At 65.2% G+C, this 14,983-nt stretch overlaps 1 protein-coding gene and 1 long non-coding RNA gene across 5 annotated transcripts in view; one reads left to right on the top strand and one right to left on the bottom strand.

Moving 5' to 3' along the window:
- Positions 1–316: 316 nt before the first annotated feature.
- GSN (gelsolin) overlaps positions 317–14,983 on the bottom strand; it is a 41,377-nt gene continuing 26,710 nt past the window's right edge. For all 4 annotated transcript variants that reach the window (XM_077913136.1, XM_077913137.1, XM_077913134.1 and 1 more), the window contains 14 exons: positions 13,218–13,379; positions 12,295–12,444; positions 11,368–11,457; positions 8,843–8,975; positions 8,082–8,170; positions 7,772–7,987; positions 6,341–6,474; positions 3,960–4,050; positions 2,894–3,064; positions 2,216–2,390; positions 1,526–1,650; positions 1,363–1,440; positions 908–968; positions 317–592 (listed from right to left, as the gene is read on the bottom strand). In XM_077913136.1, coding sequence (XP_077769262.1) covers positions 423–592; positions 908–968; positions 1,363–1,440; positions 1,526–1,650; positions 2,216–2,390; positions 2,894–3,064; positions 3,960–4,050; positions 6,341–6,474; positions 7,772–7,987; positions 8,082–8,170; positions 8,843–8,975; positions 11,368–11,457; positions 12,295–12,444; positions 13,218–13,379 — 1,845 coding nt within the window. In that variant the 3' untranslated portion in view covers positions 317–422. The remainder of the gene's footprint in view (positions 593–907; positions 969–1,362; positions 1,441–1,525; positions 1,651–2,215; positions 2,391–2,893; positions 3,065–3,959; positions 4,051–6,340; positions 6,475–7,771; positions 7,988–8,081; positions 8,171–8,842; positions 8,976–11,367; positions 11,458–12,294; positions 12,445–13,217; positions 13,380–14,983) is intronic.
- On the top strand, positions 6,843–10,335 carry LOC144322778 (uncharacterized). The gene is made up of 2 exons (XR_013388431.1): positions 6,843–9,064; positions 9,714–10,335. It is a non-coding gene; the product is annotated as an uncharacterized LOC144322778 (long non-coding RNA).

The raw sequence follows: 14,983 nt of genomic DNA, 5'->3' as shown, positions 1-14,983 counted from the left end.
CCACTCACGGCCGCTTGCGAAGGGTCAAGATGAAGATTACCTGTAGTTTACCACACTCAAAAATAGCAAAAATGGGACCACACGATTACAAACGTCTTTCTCCTGGGGGAGGAGGGTTTTCGGTGTTTTCTTTAGCTCGAGCCCCGGGCTCACGGCTGTGCCACCTCTCCAGCGGGCGCGGCCTCGGGCAAGCTCTCTGCACCTTCCACCTCCTCCCGGCGCGGGATCCACGCACGTGCGTGGAGCTCGGCACCCTCGCGAGGTCCCCCAGGCGCCCCCAGAACCACCACCCGACGCAGGGAGCACCAAGGGCCCGCACGCATCAAAAGCTTTTATTGACTTCAATTTTCCAAAAGCACAGGTACTTGGGACAATGTGGTGAGGAGCCCGACGTTTCGCGCGCAGGTCCCCGATGGGGCCCCTCAGGCCGCCAGTTCGGCCACGGCCCTCTCCAAGGGGTCCACAGACCAGTAGCTGTCGTCCCAGCCAAGGAACCAGCCCACGAAGGAGGGCGGCTCGAAGCCCTGCTTCACGACGGTGATGGGGGTGCGCCGGTCGCGGTTTGCGGGGTCCGTCTCGATGTAACGCTTGGCTGCGGTGCACACGCGCGGGGACACGAAGCCCCGAGGCCGTCAGCGCCCGCCTGGCGCCCACGGGCACCCACCCGAGCCCGGCCGCCCGCCCGCCCGCGAAGGGGCCGGTCCCGGTTCACCCCCTGCCTCCCCACATCCGTCAGCCTCCCCGTCCTGCTCCTCCCTGCCCGGTGCTGCCAGACGCCCAGCTCCAGGGCTCCCCCCACCCCCCCGCTCAGCGACTGGGCAGGGGTGCTGCGGCTCAGGCAGTGACCCCCGAGTCCAGGCCCGCTTCCACCGCAGGACCCAGAGCCACAGGCGCACGTGCTGCTCACCAGAGCTCAGCGCCTCGGTCTTCTCCTCCTCCTGGGAGTCCTTTCCCACCCAGACGAAGACCTGCAGTGGGACGGGAAGGGAGATGCCGTGAGGCCCCGGCGACCCGGTGGGCAGTGACACGGGCACGTGGAGCGTTAACACCCGGGGGGAGGGGCTCGCATGTAGGATGGGGCGGGAACCTGGTCACCTGCTCCGCACCCACACCGTGCTGTGCAGTTCACGGGGTGATCGTGTCTACATCACATTTTACTGAATTCAGAGAAGTGAGAGCATCACTCCCCTTGGAGAGGGGGAGGCGGGGGGAGGCGGGGGGAGGCGGAGGCCCCTCACAGCAGCACCCGGACCTTCCAGGAACTTGGCTCTTTTAAGTCCTTCCAGCAGCAGATCTTAGCGCTGGAACTGAACCCCCCCACCCCCCCGGCCCACAGGCCCCGCCCCCCCCGGCCTCACCCACCTGGTCCCAGGTGTCCAGGAGCATGACGTCATCGGTGGCCAGGTCCTCCTGCATGAGCTCACCCGGAACCTCCTCGATCTGGGAAGGCGCAGAAGGTGATCACGAGGGCGCACTGGCCGGGAGGGGGGGGTGTCCCTGTGCCCCGAGGGGGCGGGGGGCTCACCACGAAGCGTCCGATCTTGTTGGAGCAGGCGAAGAGGCGCGGAGGGTGGGCATCCATCTTCTTGTCCTTCAGCCTCGGGGACGTGCGGTAGGCGGCCTTCCCGCCCAGGGCCTCCCAGAAGCCGTCTGCGGGGAGCCGCAGCGTTGCCGCCAGACACGACGCCCCAGCACCCAGGCCCCACGGAAGCCCTCCAGGACCCTCCCACGGCTCTCGGGTCCCCTTGTCCTCAGTGACAGGGACGGGGGCCGGCCTGTGGTTTCAGGGGCGCTGCGGGACGGGGTAGACATCCCTGCTCCCGGGGCCTCAGGGAGGCTGGCGGGGCCCCCAGGACCACGCAGCTCGGGGCGGGGGCGCAAACCCACCTGACCGCACCCCAGCCTACGTGCGGCCCGGAGGACCCGATACAGCGAGATGCTCAGTCCTCCTCAGGGGCTCTGGGACCCCGGGCAGCGCCCCCCAAGCTCCCGGAGCGTCTGCTGCACATCGTGGGAGGGGGCGGGCTCGGGGGGGGCACGGGGGGCAGGAGAGGCTCGCACTGTGTGCTGGGGCCGGAGCAGGCCTGTGGCCCCTCACTGACCACAGCCCCCTCTGAATCCCACACTCGGGAGGGGCACGGGAGGGGCGAGCACACGGCCCCCCCCGCGCCCCCGGCACAGACAAGGGGGCCCACGCGCTGCACCTGGCTCCCACCTGGCTCGCTGCCTTCCGCCACCTGCACAGGCTGGGCCCGCAGCACCCGGAGCAGCTCCTGGGCCCCCGACTTCTCCGCCTCGCTGGCTCCCGCGCCCACCCACAGGTAGGCCGCCGACGGAGTTTTCAGGACAAAAGCATCGTTGGAGTTGAGTGCGCCTGCCTTGGGCATTATCTGGGGAGGGAGAGCTCAGTTCGTCACTGCCCAGGAGACCCTGCAGCGGGACCAGCTCCCAGGTGGACGCCTGGTGAGCTCCCGTCCATCGCTGCCATGAGCCCTCGCGCTGTGGCCCCACAAGGTGACCACGAATCTGGGCTTCGTTAACGGAAGCTGAGTGCCCCACACGATGGAGGGGATAGTCCCGTTCCTCCGGGCGGCTCAGGCCATCCCGCAGGGTTATGTTCCATCTGCATGTCCCGCGTGGAAGGGGTGGTGGCCACGTGCGATGTAATCGAGTGTCCTGCCCGTTAGATAGCGAGCTTCCCATCGCGGGAGGTATGCAAGGGGCCCCAGGCATCCTTGAGACTAGAGGGAGATTGGGGCTTGCGGGGCCGGGGAAGGGGCTGAAGCTGCTTCCTGACCCTGATGCTGACCCTGCTCCTGTGCCGGGGACGGCCCGTCCATCACCTACGGGAGGTTCACGCAGCGACCCCTCCTGGCACCTGGCCCGGCCTTACCTCGACGGCTCTGGTGGCTCCAGAGCTGCTGGCCCGGACCTGGAAGAGGCGGGTGCTGGCGGGGGCTGTCTGCCCGCCGTCGCGGGACGTGCCGCCCTTGTAGACGATCATAGGTTTCCCGCCAAACAGGCTCATGAGGTGGGCGGGCTCCTTGCCTTGGACCACGCGGCTCTGGCGGGGACACAGGAGGGGGATGTTGGTCCTCGGGGGCAGGCGCCTCCCGCCCAGCAGTGTGGCCCAGCCCCAGATGGACCATCGTGCCCGCGCCTGCACGCGGCGTGGACCCCGAGCACCCGGGAGCCGGGCGGGTGCCCTGGGAAAGCAGGGCCAGCACCCCGGCCGCTCCCCCTCTGCAAGGACCCGCCTGCTGACCCTGAGTCCTGTCCAGGAACCAAGCAAACCCATGTTTGCAAATATTCCCTTAAATAGAAACACACGGACTGTTCGGGGACATTCCTCCAGAATGGTGACGTCAGCCCGGGGCACGGACGCCGGCCGAGTGCTGGGAATAGAGCCTCCTGGACGCGGAGAGGCCGCCTGTGCACAGCCGTAGACCCCTTCAGGTCAAGGTCCCTGCCGCGGCTCCCAGGGCCCCGGCCCCTCTGAGCCCCTCTCCGGGCTGCCCTCACACACCCGGTCCCTCGTCCCACTGCTCAGCACCCCCTCCCACCTCGGGGCCTTTGCACGTACTCTTCCCTCCACCTGGCGTGTGCCCGCCCGGCTCCCACCGTCCCGTTGGGTCGCAGCAGAAAAGCCCTTCGCAAGCAGGTCCTCGTCTAACCCAGTCCCCCCGGGACCACCCGCTGTCCCGTGTCCTTGCACTTGACACACATGCCTAGGCGCCTACTGTGGGCCAGACGTGGCTCTAAATGCTTTGCACCATGAGCACACGTGTGTCTGCCCCAACGTCTGCTGAACATCTTCCTCCTCCCCAGACTGTCCACCACGTGAGCTCAGGGCCGGGCCCTTGGGAGCTCGAGGCCCGGGCGGAGGGACAGTCAGGTGGAGGAGTGTCCGGACGGACGAGGGGCAGGCTGCGGCCCGGGGGGCACCAAGCTGGCCTCACCTGCACAGGGGACCCTCCGAGCTCCTCATCCAGCTGGGCGGTCAGGATGGCGGACGCGGCGACCTCATCCTGCGTGGACTGGGCGCCCTGCCTGCAGGAAGAAGCAACACTCGGCACCCAGGTCCGCGCAGAACCCCGAGGGGACCGTGGCGGCCGGGGCTTCCGCACGGGGGACACGCAAGCCAGAGAGGGGCGCGCGGGACAGACTCAGGACCTGGCCTCCCGGGAAGCCCTGGGCAGTCTGTGCACACGTCCACCAGAGGAGCCACGGTGGCTGCCCCGGGATGGGACACGTGCAGGGGCCTCTTCTGTTGGGGCCAAATGTCCCGTCACTGATGCGGGTTATCCACGGAAGCAAACAAAATCTGGCGCATCAGTGAGCTGACGCATCTACTGTTCTTAAAATACGCCTTCTTCTGAATTTCATACTATGTGTATGTACTACCGAGTCAAAAACAAAAACAGGGAACTTTTAAAAACTGTTTTTAGGGACGCGAGGGGGCCTCAGGGGCTGAGCGTCTGCCTTCAGCTCAGGGCGTGACCCCGGGGTCCCGGGATCAAGTCCCGTGTCGGGCTCCCTGCATGGAGCCTGCTTCTCCCTCTGCCTGGGTCTCTGCCTCTCTGTCTCTCATGAATAAATAAATAAAATCTTAAAAAAAAAAAAAGGCTGAGGTTGCCAAATGGGGAGACATCCTACAGAATAACCCACTGGCAGTCCTCTTAGGCACCGAGGTTGTAGAAGAAGAGACTGGGGAGCCTCACAGGTGAGGACGCGGGGATTCGTCACTAAGGTGACGTGCTAAGGGGCAGGTAGGCTCCCAGGTTAGACCCTAGGCCAGAAAAGGATGTGAGCGGGGCAGGTGGTGAAACCACAGCGGGGTCTGAGGATTGGCCAACGGCAGCACGTCCAGGGTCAGGTTCCTGCCCAGGCGGCCGTTCTCGGCGTAGGGAAGATGAGCACAGACCGGGACGTGGGTCACGGGTGGAAACCGCCATTTCTGCAACTTCTCAGGAAGCCTCGGGTCATTTCAAAACCAATAGCTTCAGGGGGAAGAAATCCAGGCATCATTCAGAAGTTCTGAGATCGTATCGAGAAATAGGAGCTCGAAAGCCCCGGCGGCACTTTGATAGGGAGGAGCGGATAAGCAGCCACCACAGTCACCAGGGAGGCCGCGGGGACACTGGCGCCTGCCTTGGGAGTGAGGGCGCCACGGGGCCCGGCCACGGACACGGGGCGACCCAGCAAGCCTGCTTCTGGGAACGCGCCCCACAGACGTTTCTTGCGCGTTCAAACTGGTATTTGCCTAAAGGTCACTGATCACAGGATGCTCGTGGGAGCAGCAGCCTGGAGCGAACCCAAGAAGGCCCCAGAGGGAATCTGTTCACGGCAGCAGCGCGGCTCCCGGTTATGCGGCCGAAGAAGAAGAAAAAGAACGAGGAAGCCGCCCGGGCCTGGCGTAGGCGGAGCCGCAGGGAGCACGAGCTGCACAACAGGCCCAGAGGCCGCCTCCGAGGGCGCGGCCGGGCGCAGGCGCTGGTGGGGCCCTGGGCCACGTTCATAAAAGTGACAGAAGCAGTGACTCGCGGGGCCGTGGGGTGGGGGGCGGGCCGGAGGCGGATGGGACGAGACGCCTCAACAGACGCCCTTCTTTTCTTGTTTTTAAGGCCTTATTTACTCATCCGTGGGAGACAGATGCCGACACGGGCCGAGGGAGACGCAGGATCCGGGCAGGCGCCCCGTGGCCCACGGCTGCTGCTCTGTCCGGATTCCGGAGCCGGGAGCACCCGGTCCACGTTGATGGAATCAGGATAATGGTTGATTAGAAAACACGCGGCGGGACGAGGCCTGCACACACAGCGCTCAGCATGGGGCCGGGCGGGACACGGTTTCTCCCCAGTCGCGCGGCTCTCGACATCGGACTGTTGAACTTCCGAAAGGTCGGTTAAAGGTTGTTTCAAGAAATACTACGAGTGGGGCCGCCCGGGGGGCTCCGCGGTGGGGCACCTGCCCTCAGCACAGGGCGTGACCCCGGGTCCCGGGATTGAGTCCCGCCTCGGGCTCCTGCAGGGAGCCTGCTTCTCCCTCGGCCTGGGTCCCTGCCTCTCTGGGTCTCACGAATAAATAACATCTTTTAGAAAAGAAACAGCACAGAGGTGCTGCCCTGCGGATAGGAGCCCCGCAGGCTGCAGCCGCCGCAGCCCCCCCAGCCCCCTGCAGCTCCCCCGTGGCCCCCGCAGCCTCCCTCACAGCCCCCAACGTCCCCAACGTCCCCTGCAGCCCCCCAGCAGCTCCCCCGCAGCCCCCGCAGCCCCCCAGCAGCACCCCTGCATGCCCCGTAGCCCCCACCCCCCAGCCGGGGAACGTGGGGCCGCGCCCTCACCAGGTGTAGATGATCTGGCCCTGGCGGCTGCCGTGCCGGTAGTTGTACAGGATGATGTAACTGTCGCCGCCGTAGAACTGCCCGTACGTGGAGGGGTCCACCGGCACTTTGCTGGAGCCTTCGATTCTCCAGATCTGCGGGGTGGCGGTGGGGGGGGGAGCAGGGCTCAGCGGGGTGCGGCACCCCCACCCCAAGGCAGCTGCGGGAAACCATAGGCCGGCCTAGGACTCGGGCCCGGGCTCCTGCTGCGGCCCCCACGACCCCCTCCCGGCCCGCGCCCCGTGGGAGCGCTCAGCACACACGCAGGCCGCACAGACGGTGCCGAAGCGAGCGCAACGCAGGGCCCAGCTCGGCAACAGCTGCACGGGGGCAGCCGCGCTCATCACCAGCATTGATGTCGGGCCGATTACTAATAATCGGGTTATCTGCATCACTGGCGAGTTCCCCAGCTTTACAGATCACCCCGAGCAGGGCCATCGGCCATCCCCAGCCTCAGGCCGACCAGGCAAGACACGGTCCCCGGTCACGAGGTCCTGGGGCGCCACCTGCTGGTGCTGCGGAGACGCCTCCCCCCGCCCAGGTCTCGGGGCCTTGAATTCTGGGTGAGTGGGATTGACCCCCTCTCCAGGTGAGGACACGGGGGCTCAGAGAGGCGCGGGGCTGCCCGAGCCCTTCCACCTGCCCTAACCCCAACATTTTCATCCTTCCCCCACTGACGAGGTGAATGCACGACGACGACACCACACACGAAAAATGAACACCTCGCGGTCTCTACCCCGTAGAAGGGAAACGGGGCTTTTGCGTGAGGCAGACTCTGCTTCATAAACACCTCGGAACCCCCTGCACCGCGACCTTCCTGGGGGCCGGGGGCCTTCTCGCCTCCCCCTGGGGTTGCTGCCTCTCATCCGTTTTCACGGCACGTTTCGAAAGCACAGAACAGAGCCTGTTGCATCTCTGCTTTCAAAGCCAGAAAAAGGAAAAACCCTCACTTGCACCCACTGGTTTACAGGATCGAGTCCCTGGCCTTGGACACGGGATTCAATGCCCTTCCTTGAGGACGCGGTCACCCCTGGCTCTTGGGACGCTTCCGGCCTGGAACACCCACTGCTGGCAGCAAACCTCTACTCGTCCTCTGAAGCCCAACCCAACGGTCCTCACCCCTGTGAAGACTCCCCGAACCACCCTGCCCCTTCGCCTCTTCTCTGCTCCCATGACCTGGGCGCTGGGCTCCGATCGTGCACACAGTCCGAGCAGCTGCCCTGCCGTCGGCAGCTGAGGCGACACACTGGCCGGGCCCTGGAAACCGCAGGCGCCTGGGCACGTTGGCTGCAAAAATTACCTACAGCGAAAGAAGCCCGCCCCCCAAAACCGTGGCCACCCACCCCCAGGCGGCAGGTGGCGGCACAGTCCCGCACACCAGCGGCCCCGCACCTGTTTCTGGCCTCGGCCGTCGTCATCCATGCCGTGCTGCGCCGCCATGGCCGTGGACGTGTGCAGGGTGGCGGCGTCGAAGGGCACGCGCTCCACGCGGGCGATGTGGCTGGACAGGTAGCCAAGGCCCGGGCCGTCCGTCTGGTCGGGGTCCCGCCAGTTCTTGAAGAACTGCTTGAACAGCGGGGTCTCGCCGCCCTCGGGAAGCACGGACACCTGCGGGTGGGGGGGCAAGAGCCCTGAGGATGGGGCGCCGCCAGGCAGAGGTCCTGGGCCCCCCACCCCCCGGCCCAGCCCCGCCGAGACGCACCTGGGTGTGCTTGGGGTAGTCCATCCGGGTGATGAAGTCCGAGGCCGTGCTGAGGGCGGCCCTCCTCTCCTCCGTGTTGGCCTGCCTGCCTGCGGGGGGCGCTGCGGTCACTGGGGGCGGCCCAGGCCTGGCTCAGGGCCCAGCTGGGAGTCCCCCGGGCTCTGGGCCGCGCCGCGCCGGACTCCATGTCATCCCCATGCTGACCCCTCGCGCCGAGGGTCCCTAGGCCATCATCCCATCGGCGAGGGGGAAACCAGGGTCTCAGAGGCGAGTGACTGGACCAGGGCCGTGCAGCAGGGGCGAGCGTGACCCGCAGACCCCACGCCCTGGGCCCCCTCCTCACCCCTGCAGTTTGCCCCAACCTCAACCTCAAGAGGTGCTTCCCAAACACAAGCCAGATCACCTTTGAGAAAAGCCCCAACGTGTAGGAGCAAGTTAAAGGCTCTTAGAAGTCCTGCAGGCAAGCCTGTCACACGCAGTGTTGCCCGTAAACGTATTAGACCACAGTTTTTTACATGATGCCAATTAGCCCGAGAGAACGGGTGCTTGAACGTGCTTGGGAAACTGGGTTTAGCCCAAATGGCAAACCTGAGGCCTAGACGGGGAGGCCAAGTGCCCAGATCGCAAAGTGAGCCAATCGCAACACCAGGGCTTCAGAGCAAGACTTGGTTTCAGTTCAGGAGCCCGGCAGGCCCCCGAGGGTGCAGGAGCTCCCCACAAGGTCCTGGGGCTGCTGGGAAACCCCTCCCCTGCCCCCCTACCTTTCCAGACGAAGATTTTCCCGTCTCTGCCATGGTCCAGGATGAAGCAGTCCTCTGACCTCAAGGCCCCCTGGGCGAAGGGGTTCTCATCAGCCACGAGGGAGACGGACATGGTTCCAGCGCCGTTGGAGACCTGAGGGGACGAGGGGCGGGGGCGCAGGGCATGAGTGCAGAGGCAGCTCCCCAAGCTGGTTGGCCCGCGGCCCCACCATCACCCCAACGGTAGGTGACGGCGGTAGGGCAACAGCCGGGGCACCCGCAGGCCCCTCTCCCCTTCCCTGCTTTTCCGTGACCACATCCACGACCCGCATGCGCGTGTAACGCGGGAACTGCCGCAGGAAGGCAAGGGGCGAGGGCGCGGGCGCGCAGGTGCAGCCAGCTACCCCCGGCCGCGATCCAGGCTGAGAAACGGGGGGACCCCAAGTAAAGCCGCTGAGCGGCAGCATCGAACCGGCCCTCATTTCTTAGTTTCGACCAATGTCTGCCTGTGGCGAGACGCTGAGGAGAAGCCGGCACGTGGGACCCCTGGGCTACCTTCGCCCGTGTTTTCTGTGACCCTTAAAATCATTCCAAAATGAAAACCTTTCACGAAATTACAAATTACACTTGTAATGCAAACCCTCGGCAAGAGCGAGCGCTGACAAGGCCCCGGGTACTCTGGGAGCCCCCGGACACGGCCCGACACGGCGTTGGGGCGCAGGTAGCGGAGCTCCCCTCCCGGAGTCCCCCGCACCGTGCGCCAGGCCTGTTCTGAGCAATTATTTGTCCAATTTAATGATGTCTGTCATGGGAGAGCTCCTCTCCCCCTGCCCCAGCCCTGTCACTGCTCCATTACTACCTCCTTTTTTTTTTTTTTTTGCAAAAAAATCAGGGCACAGATTGGTGTAGGTCACTGCACAGCCAGAAAGCCAGGCCTGGGATCCGAGGCCGGGCAATCGGACTCCGGAACCGGTATTTCCAATCACCAACTTCCTAAATCAGGCTCTGACCCCAAAATCCACGTCTGGGAACTTGCTCGAAAGCCATCCTCAGCTCAAGTGCACGAAGACGGACTGTTTGTGATCAGAAAAGGAGAACACAGCCTAACGCCCCTCACCGTCAGCTCACGGGAGAGGCTACGACGGGGCGACTACCAAGGGCCGCCTACATCTCCCGGAGAAAGACATTCCCGGGGAAGCTGAGAGGGAAAAAGAAGGTCACAAAGAAGCTCGAACAATCTGGGTCCGTTTATATCAAACAGAGACGGAAAAGTGTGTCATCAGATAAAGAAGGATGAAATCTGGATCTTCTTTCACTGAAACGATAGCCGTGTAACCATGGTAACCCTTCAACCAGGTGCGGGAGGGGCCGACGTCTTTAAAAATTGTGTTTTGTAAAAAAAAATAATAATAATAATAAATTAAAAAATAATAATAAAATAAAAATTGTGTTTTGTAAAAAAAATGTGCTTCATAAAAAAATTGGCTTGTAAAAAAATTGTGTTTTAAAAAATATTGTGTTTTGTAAAAAAAGAAAATTGTGTTTTGTAAAAAAAATTGTGTTTTAAAAAAATTGTTTTGTTAAAAAAATTGTGTTTTGGGACTTTTACAATGAAATCATTTCAAAGACAGCACTTGTTATCTTAAACGAGTGAAACTGCGTTGACTCGATTTTTTTTACGTTCTGGACTATTGCTCACTGTTTTTTTCAATGAGCGTACACTTCTTCATAATCGGGATAAAAATTCATGTGGTTCTTCATCGGAGGCGATGAGAACCTGGACCCCATCTCGTTGTTATTTCACCACAAACAAGCCGAGGGCGCGACGTGAGCATCACGGGCTCGGCCGGCCTTTCACCCGGTGCTCAGCCACCAGCGCTCCTTAGCTCAAGCTCAGCCTGAGTTTTAAAAATCACAAGAAACAGGGGCGCCTGGGGGGGGGCGGGGCTCAGCGGGTGAGCATCTGCCGTGGGCCCAGGGCGTGACCCCGGGGTCCCGGGATCGAGTCCCCCGTCAGGCTCCCTGCACGGAGCCTGCTCCTCCCTCGGCCTGCGTCTCTGCCTCTCTCTCTGCATCTCTCACAAATAAATACTCTTTTTAAAAAATCACAGGAAATAAACTATAAATGAAGTAACTCTACACGCCCCCCCTCCCGTTTCTGTAGCATTTCCCCAAGTACTTTCCTAAAACATTTTCCATCGGTTTTCTCTGTGGGCCCCTAGAAATCCTGCAAAGTGGGCCCCACTGTCCCACTCCCCACTTTACAGATGAGGAAACTGAGACCCGGAGCAAGAATATGTGCTGCCCAAGCCGCACAGGTGAGCACGACGCACATGCTCACAGGTGGTCGAATTTCCTGACTCTTGGGCAGGACGGGGACGGAAGCAGACGGGCGTCTGGCAGAGACGTGCGAACCGAGGCCCCGGCCCGAGGGTGGTGGCTCAGGGTGCTCAGGGTGCTCAGGGCCCTGGGCGGTGCAGCTGGGGGACCGGGTCCCCGCCCCCTGTCCTGACCCCACACCAGGGAGCGGAGCGGCCGCCACCCACCTTGTAGAGCTTGGCCAGCTTGCGGTTGGCCGCGTCCTCCTTGGCTGTGTCCTCCGCGCCCGCAGGCAGAGCCGGCTTGGGGCCCAGCACCTACGAGAGACGACGGGCGGCAGGACGGGTGGCCGTGAAGCCCGGGGAGCGCCTGGCTCCCGAGCGCCCCTCCCGGGGCCCCTCCAGCCCCGCAGGTCCCCTGCTCCGCTGCCTCCGGGACCCCCACAGACACTACCCCTTCCTCCCGGGCCTCTGGGACCGACGCGTCCCAGCACACGCCATGACGCTCGCGCCGTCGCGGGGCGGGGGGGGGGGGGGCCAGCTCCCACCATCCCCTCAGGGGCGGACTCTGCAGTGCACTTGGCTGAACGACTTGTGTGCGCAGCCGTGAGGAGGCCAAGAGAGCGTCTGCCCCCGGGTCGCTGTGATTTCACAGCCTGTTTTCACGCCCCAGCCCCAGCGCCTGCCCCTCCAGGCCCGGCTGGGGTCCCGCCCGCCCCCGTGGCGCCCTCTGCTCAACCCCACCCCCAGACGAGCAGGAGCCAAGGGCAGGCAGCGGAGCTCATGGCTCCTCCTCTCCTTGGTGAGCTCTGCCTCTACTGATATGTCCCCAAAGCACGACGGCTGGCAACGCCTCCCAGACCGTCCAACCTTAGGATTGATCAGAAGAGGGGAGGGGACGTTGGGCCAGTTGCCCCTTCTGCCCTGGCTCCAGCACCAGGTCCCTCTCCGCTCCCCGGGAGCACCGGGACCCTCCAGCTGGAGGCTGGGGCTCACCAGGCCCGGGCCCAGCCCCCTCCGGGGACTCCGGGAGCCGCCGGGAAGCTCTGCCCCCCAGGAGCTCCAGCCTAGTGGGAGACAAAGTCCCCTCCCAGCTGCCTGACCGACGCGGACGACGCCGGGCCCTCCCCGCAGCCCGCAGCCCAGACGCGGTACCTGGAGCATCGCCTCGGGCTCGGCGCCCTCCTCCGACACGTGCACCTGCGCGCGGCCGCTGCGCTCGTTGTCCCGGATGCCCTTGGACACCTGCGTGGCCTTCAGCTTCTCGTATCGGTTGCTGTTGGAGCCGCACCACTGGTAGATGTTCTGTGAGACGGGCCCGACGTCAGGCGGCGCGGCCAGGGGCGCGGTGGGGAGCCCCCCTGGGTCCGCCCGGATGGGCCGCGCGCACAGGACCGCCGGCTCCCGTGGTGGCCCGTGGTGGCCCGTGGTGGGGCCGTGAGCCTCGGCGCCGCCAGCCCGCGAGTGCTTAGGGCCCACCTGCCCCCGCCTCAAAGCGGAATCTCGTCCGCGCGGCCCTCAACCCAGAAGCACAGGCCAGCGGGGCCCAGCGGCCCAGATCGCCCGGCACGCGAGCCGGGTGGGGGACCACGAGGACGCGCCAAGCGGCAGATCTCAGGAGCGGCACACCGGCCAGAGTCCGCGGACAGAGACAACGATGCCGCGTGTGTGGTTCAGACACGGGGGCACCACGTGCGACACACGTGGGCGCAGGCCCTCGGACGGCACACCCAGGCCTCCATGGGCAGGCGCGCGTCTGCGGCAAGAGCCAATGGCTCTCACGCCTGCCCGTGTGTGTAAGTGAGCGACCCTGTGAACAGACGCACGAGCCGGGCACGCAAACAGAGGTGCTGGGACCTCACGCCAGGTGAAGCCCGGGTGCACGTGCATGTGACGCCTGCGCCGACAGGGAGGAGGTTCCGCACGCGGGCCCTGCACCCCGGCCTCCGCGGCCGCGTCCAACAGGCACAGGGCGTGTGCCCACGGGGGGCTGCTGTGCCCTGGCCAGCCCACGTCTGCGCGCGGGTCCACACGGCACGTCCACCTCCCGGGGCAGGCCCGGCCGGGCCAGGACTCACGTTGCCCAGGTCCAGGATGAAGCAGTCGCCGTTGTTGAAGCTGTCCCAGGACACGGGCACCTCGGTGGCTCGGACCACGCGCCGCCCCTTGACCTGGAAGAGTCTCTGCACCACGACTTCATTGGGGACCACGTGCTTGAATCCCGACGCCACGCCTCCTTTCTGGTGGGGCAAGGACACAGGTCAGTGCAGCCGGGGTTGGGGGCGGGAGGTGAAGAAAACCCTGGCCTGTGGGCGCGGCCTTCCAGCAGATTCCGTGCCCGCGGGTTCTACTTGCCTCCGCTGAGCCTCCCACTCCGCTAACGGCCCCGGGGCCTCCCCGAACCCAAGAGCTACAGACGCCCGTTTCTCAAAACCAGCAGGCGCCAGGGAGCTCTGAGGAGCTCTGTCCTCCGAGTTACGTGCAGGGCGGGGCCCGCGATCCCAGAGGCTCCCTGAGCGTGACCGAGCCGCGGTGACCGGTACAGCCCCGGGAAGGCCCCACGGGCCGCGGGCGCCGTGTCCGCAGCGAGCAGCCTCCCAGCACACCTGCCCGTGTGCTCCGCGAAGCCACCCTGTGTGTGCTCGGGTGCTCTGCAAGCCAGGTTGAGAGATGCGAATCCCAAGACCCCCCGTCCTCCAGGGCCCCCAGGACGCGGCCCAGCCTAGCCACCTTCCCTGCCGGGTCCCACCCGCCGGGCCTTCAGGGGCAGCCGCGGTGCCGGCCCAGCACCGGGTGACTGTGGGGGGGGATCCAGTCTCTGGCCTCAGGCCCCCCTCTCTGAAGTGGGGACACAAATCCCTGCTCTGCCCCCGTCTGCGGTGGCCGGGTCCCAGGACAGGGGACCGCAGGCTGGCCTCCCCACTGCAGCCCCAGGCCCCGTGTGACTGCGACAGGCCCGCGACGACCAGGTCCCTGCAGGGCCGGCACCTTACCCGTGGTGAACCGAGGCCCAAGGACGCTGGTGACCGTCCGGCGGCTCCTTGCCCAGGGGGCCGAGGCCGGTCGGCTCCAGGAGCGGGGACCGGCCGCCCCGTCCAGGCCCCTCGCCACCGCCTCACGTTGCAGAGCCTGGTGGAGCCAAGCGAGTCCGCGGCACAGAGGCCACGAGGTCAAGGGGCTGAGGGTGCGACCTTATATCCCGCTCTTGCCACGTCTGCACACAGTAGGCGGCACGAAAGCACTGGTCCCGGTGAGGAAGGGGCCATGATCCCCCCGCACCCCCTTATCTCCCAGCCCAGGAGGGCAGCATCGGGAGGGGGTCCCGCTCCCCCCATCTCCCGGCCCAGGAGGGCCTCCCCGCGCTCCGGCCAGTCGGGGTGGTGCTGCCATTGGAGTGCAGGAGGGACGGGGTCCTCTCCCGCACCCGCCAACCTGGGTCCCCAGAGGAGCTCATGGGCAGGCTGACGAGGCGCCGACCCAGGCCCGGCCCTGCACCGCCCGGGGCAGCAGCGTTTCTCCCACGGGGAGGGCAGTGCCCCGCCGGCTCCCCCGAGCACCAGGCTCCGGGTGGCAGAGCCTCCACCCGCATCACCCCTCCCGTGGGGGCGCTGCCCGGGCAGGACCACAGGGCTGCCACCTGGTGAGCCATGCTCGGTGGGGCACCTGCCTGGACAGGCGGCCTGGTCCTAACAAGCCCCTAGGGTAGGGACTCCCATTACCCCACTTCACAGACTGGAAAACTGAGGTACAAAGAGGTGAAAGCCTGAGCCCAGGGTCCCGGCGAGGTGGCGGCCGAACCAGGGGCCCGGCCTTGCCCGTCGCCCCCAGGAACTCCCAATTCTGA

The sequence above is a fragment of the Canis aureus genome, chromosome 10, assembly GCF_053574225.1.
Source record: "Canis aureus isolate CA01 chromosome 10, VMU_Caureus_v.1.0, whole genome shotgun sequence".
NCBI classification, from domain to species: domain Eukaryota; kingdom Metazoa; phylum Chordata; class Mammalia; order Carnivora; family Canidae; genus Canis; species Canis aureus.
The sequence above is the reverse complement of the archived record's forward strand: the minus strand, read 5'-3'. Positions and strand labels throughout refer to the sequence as shown.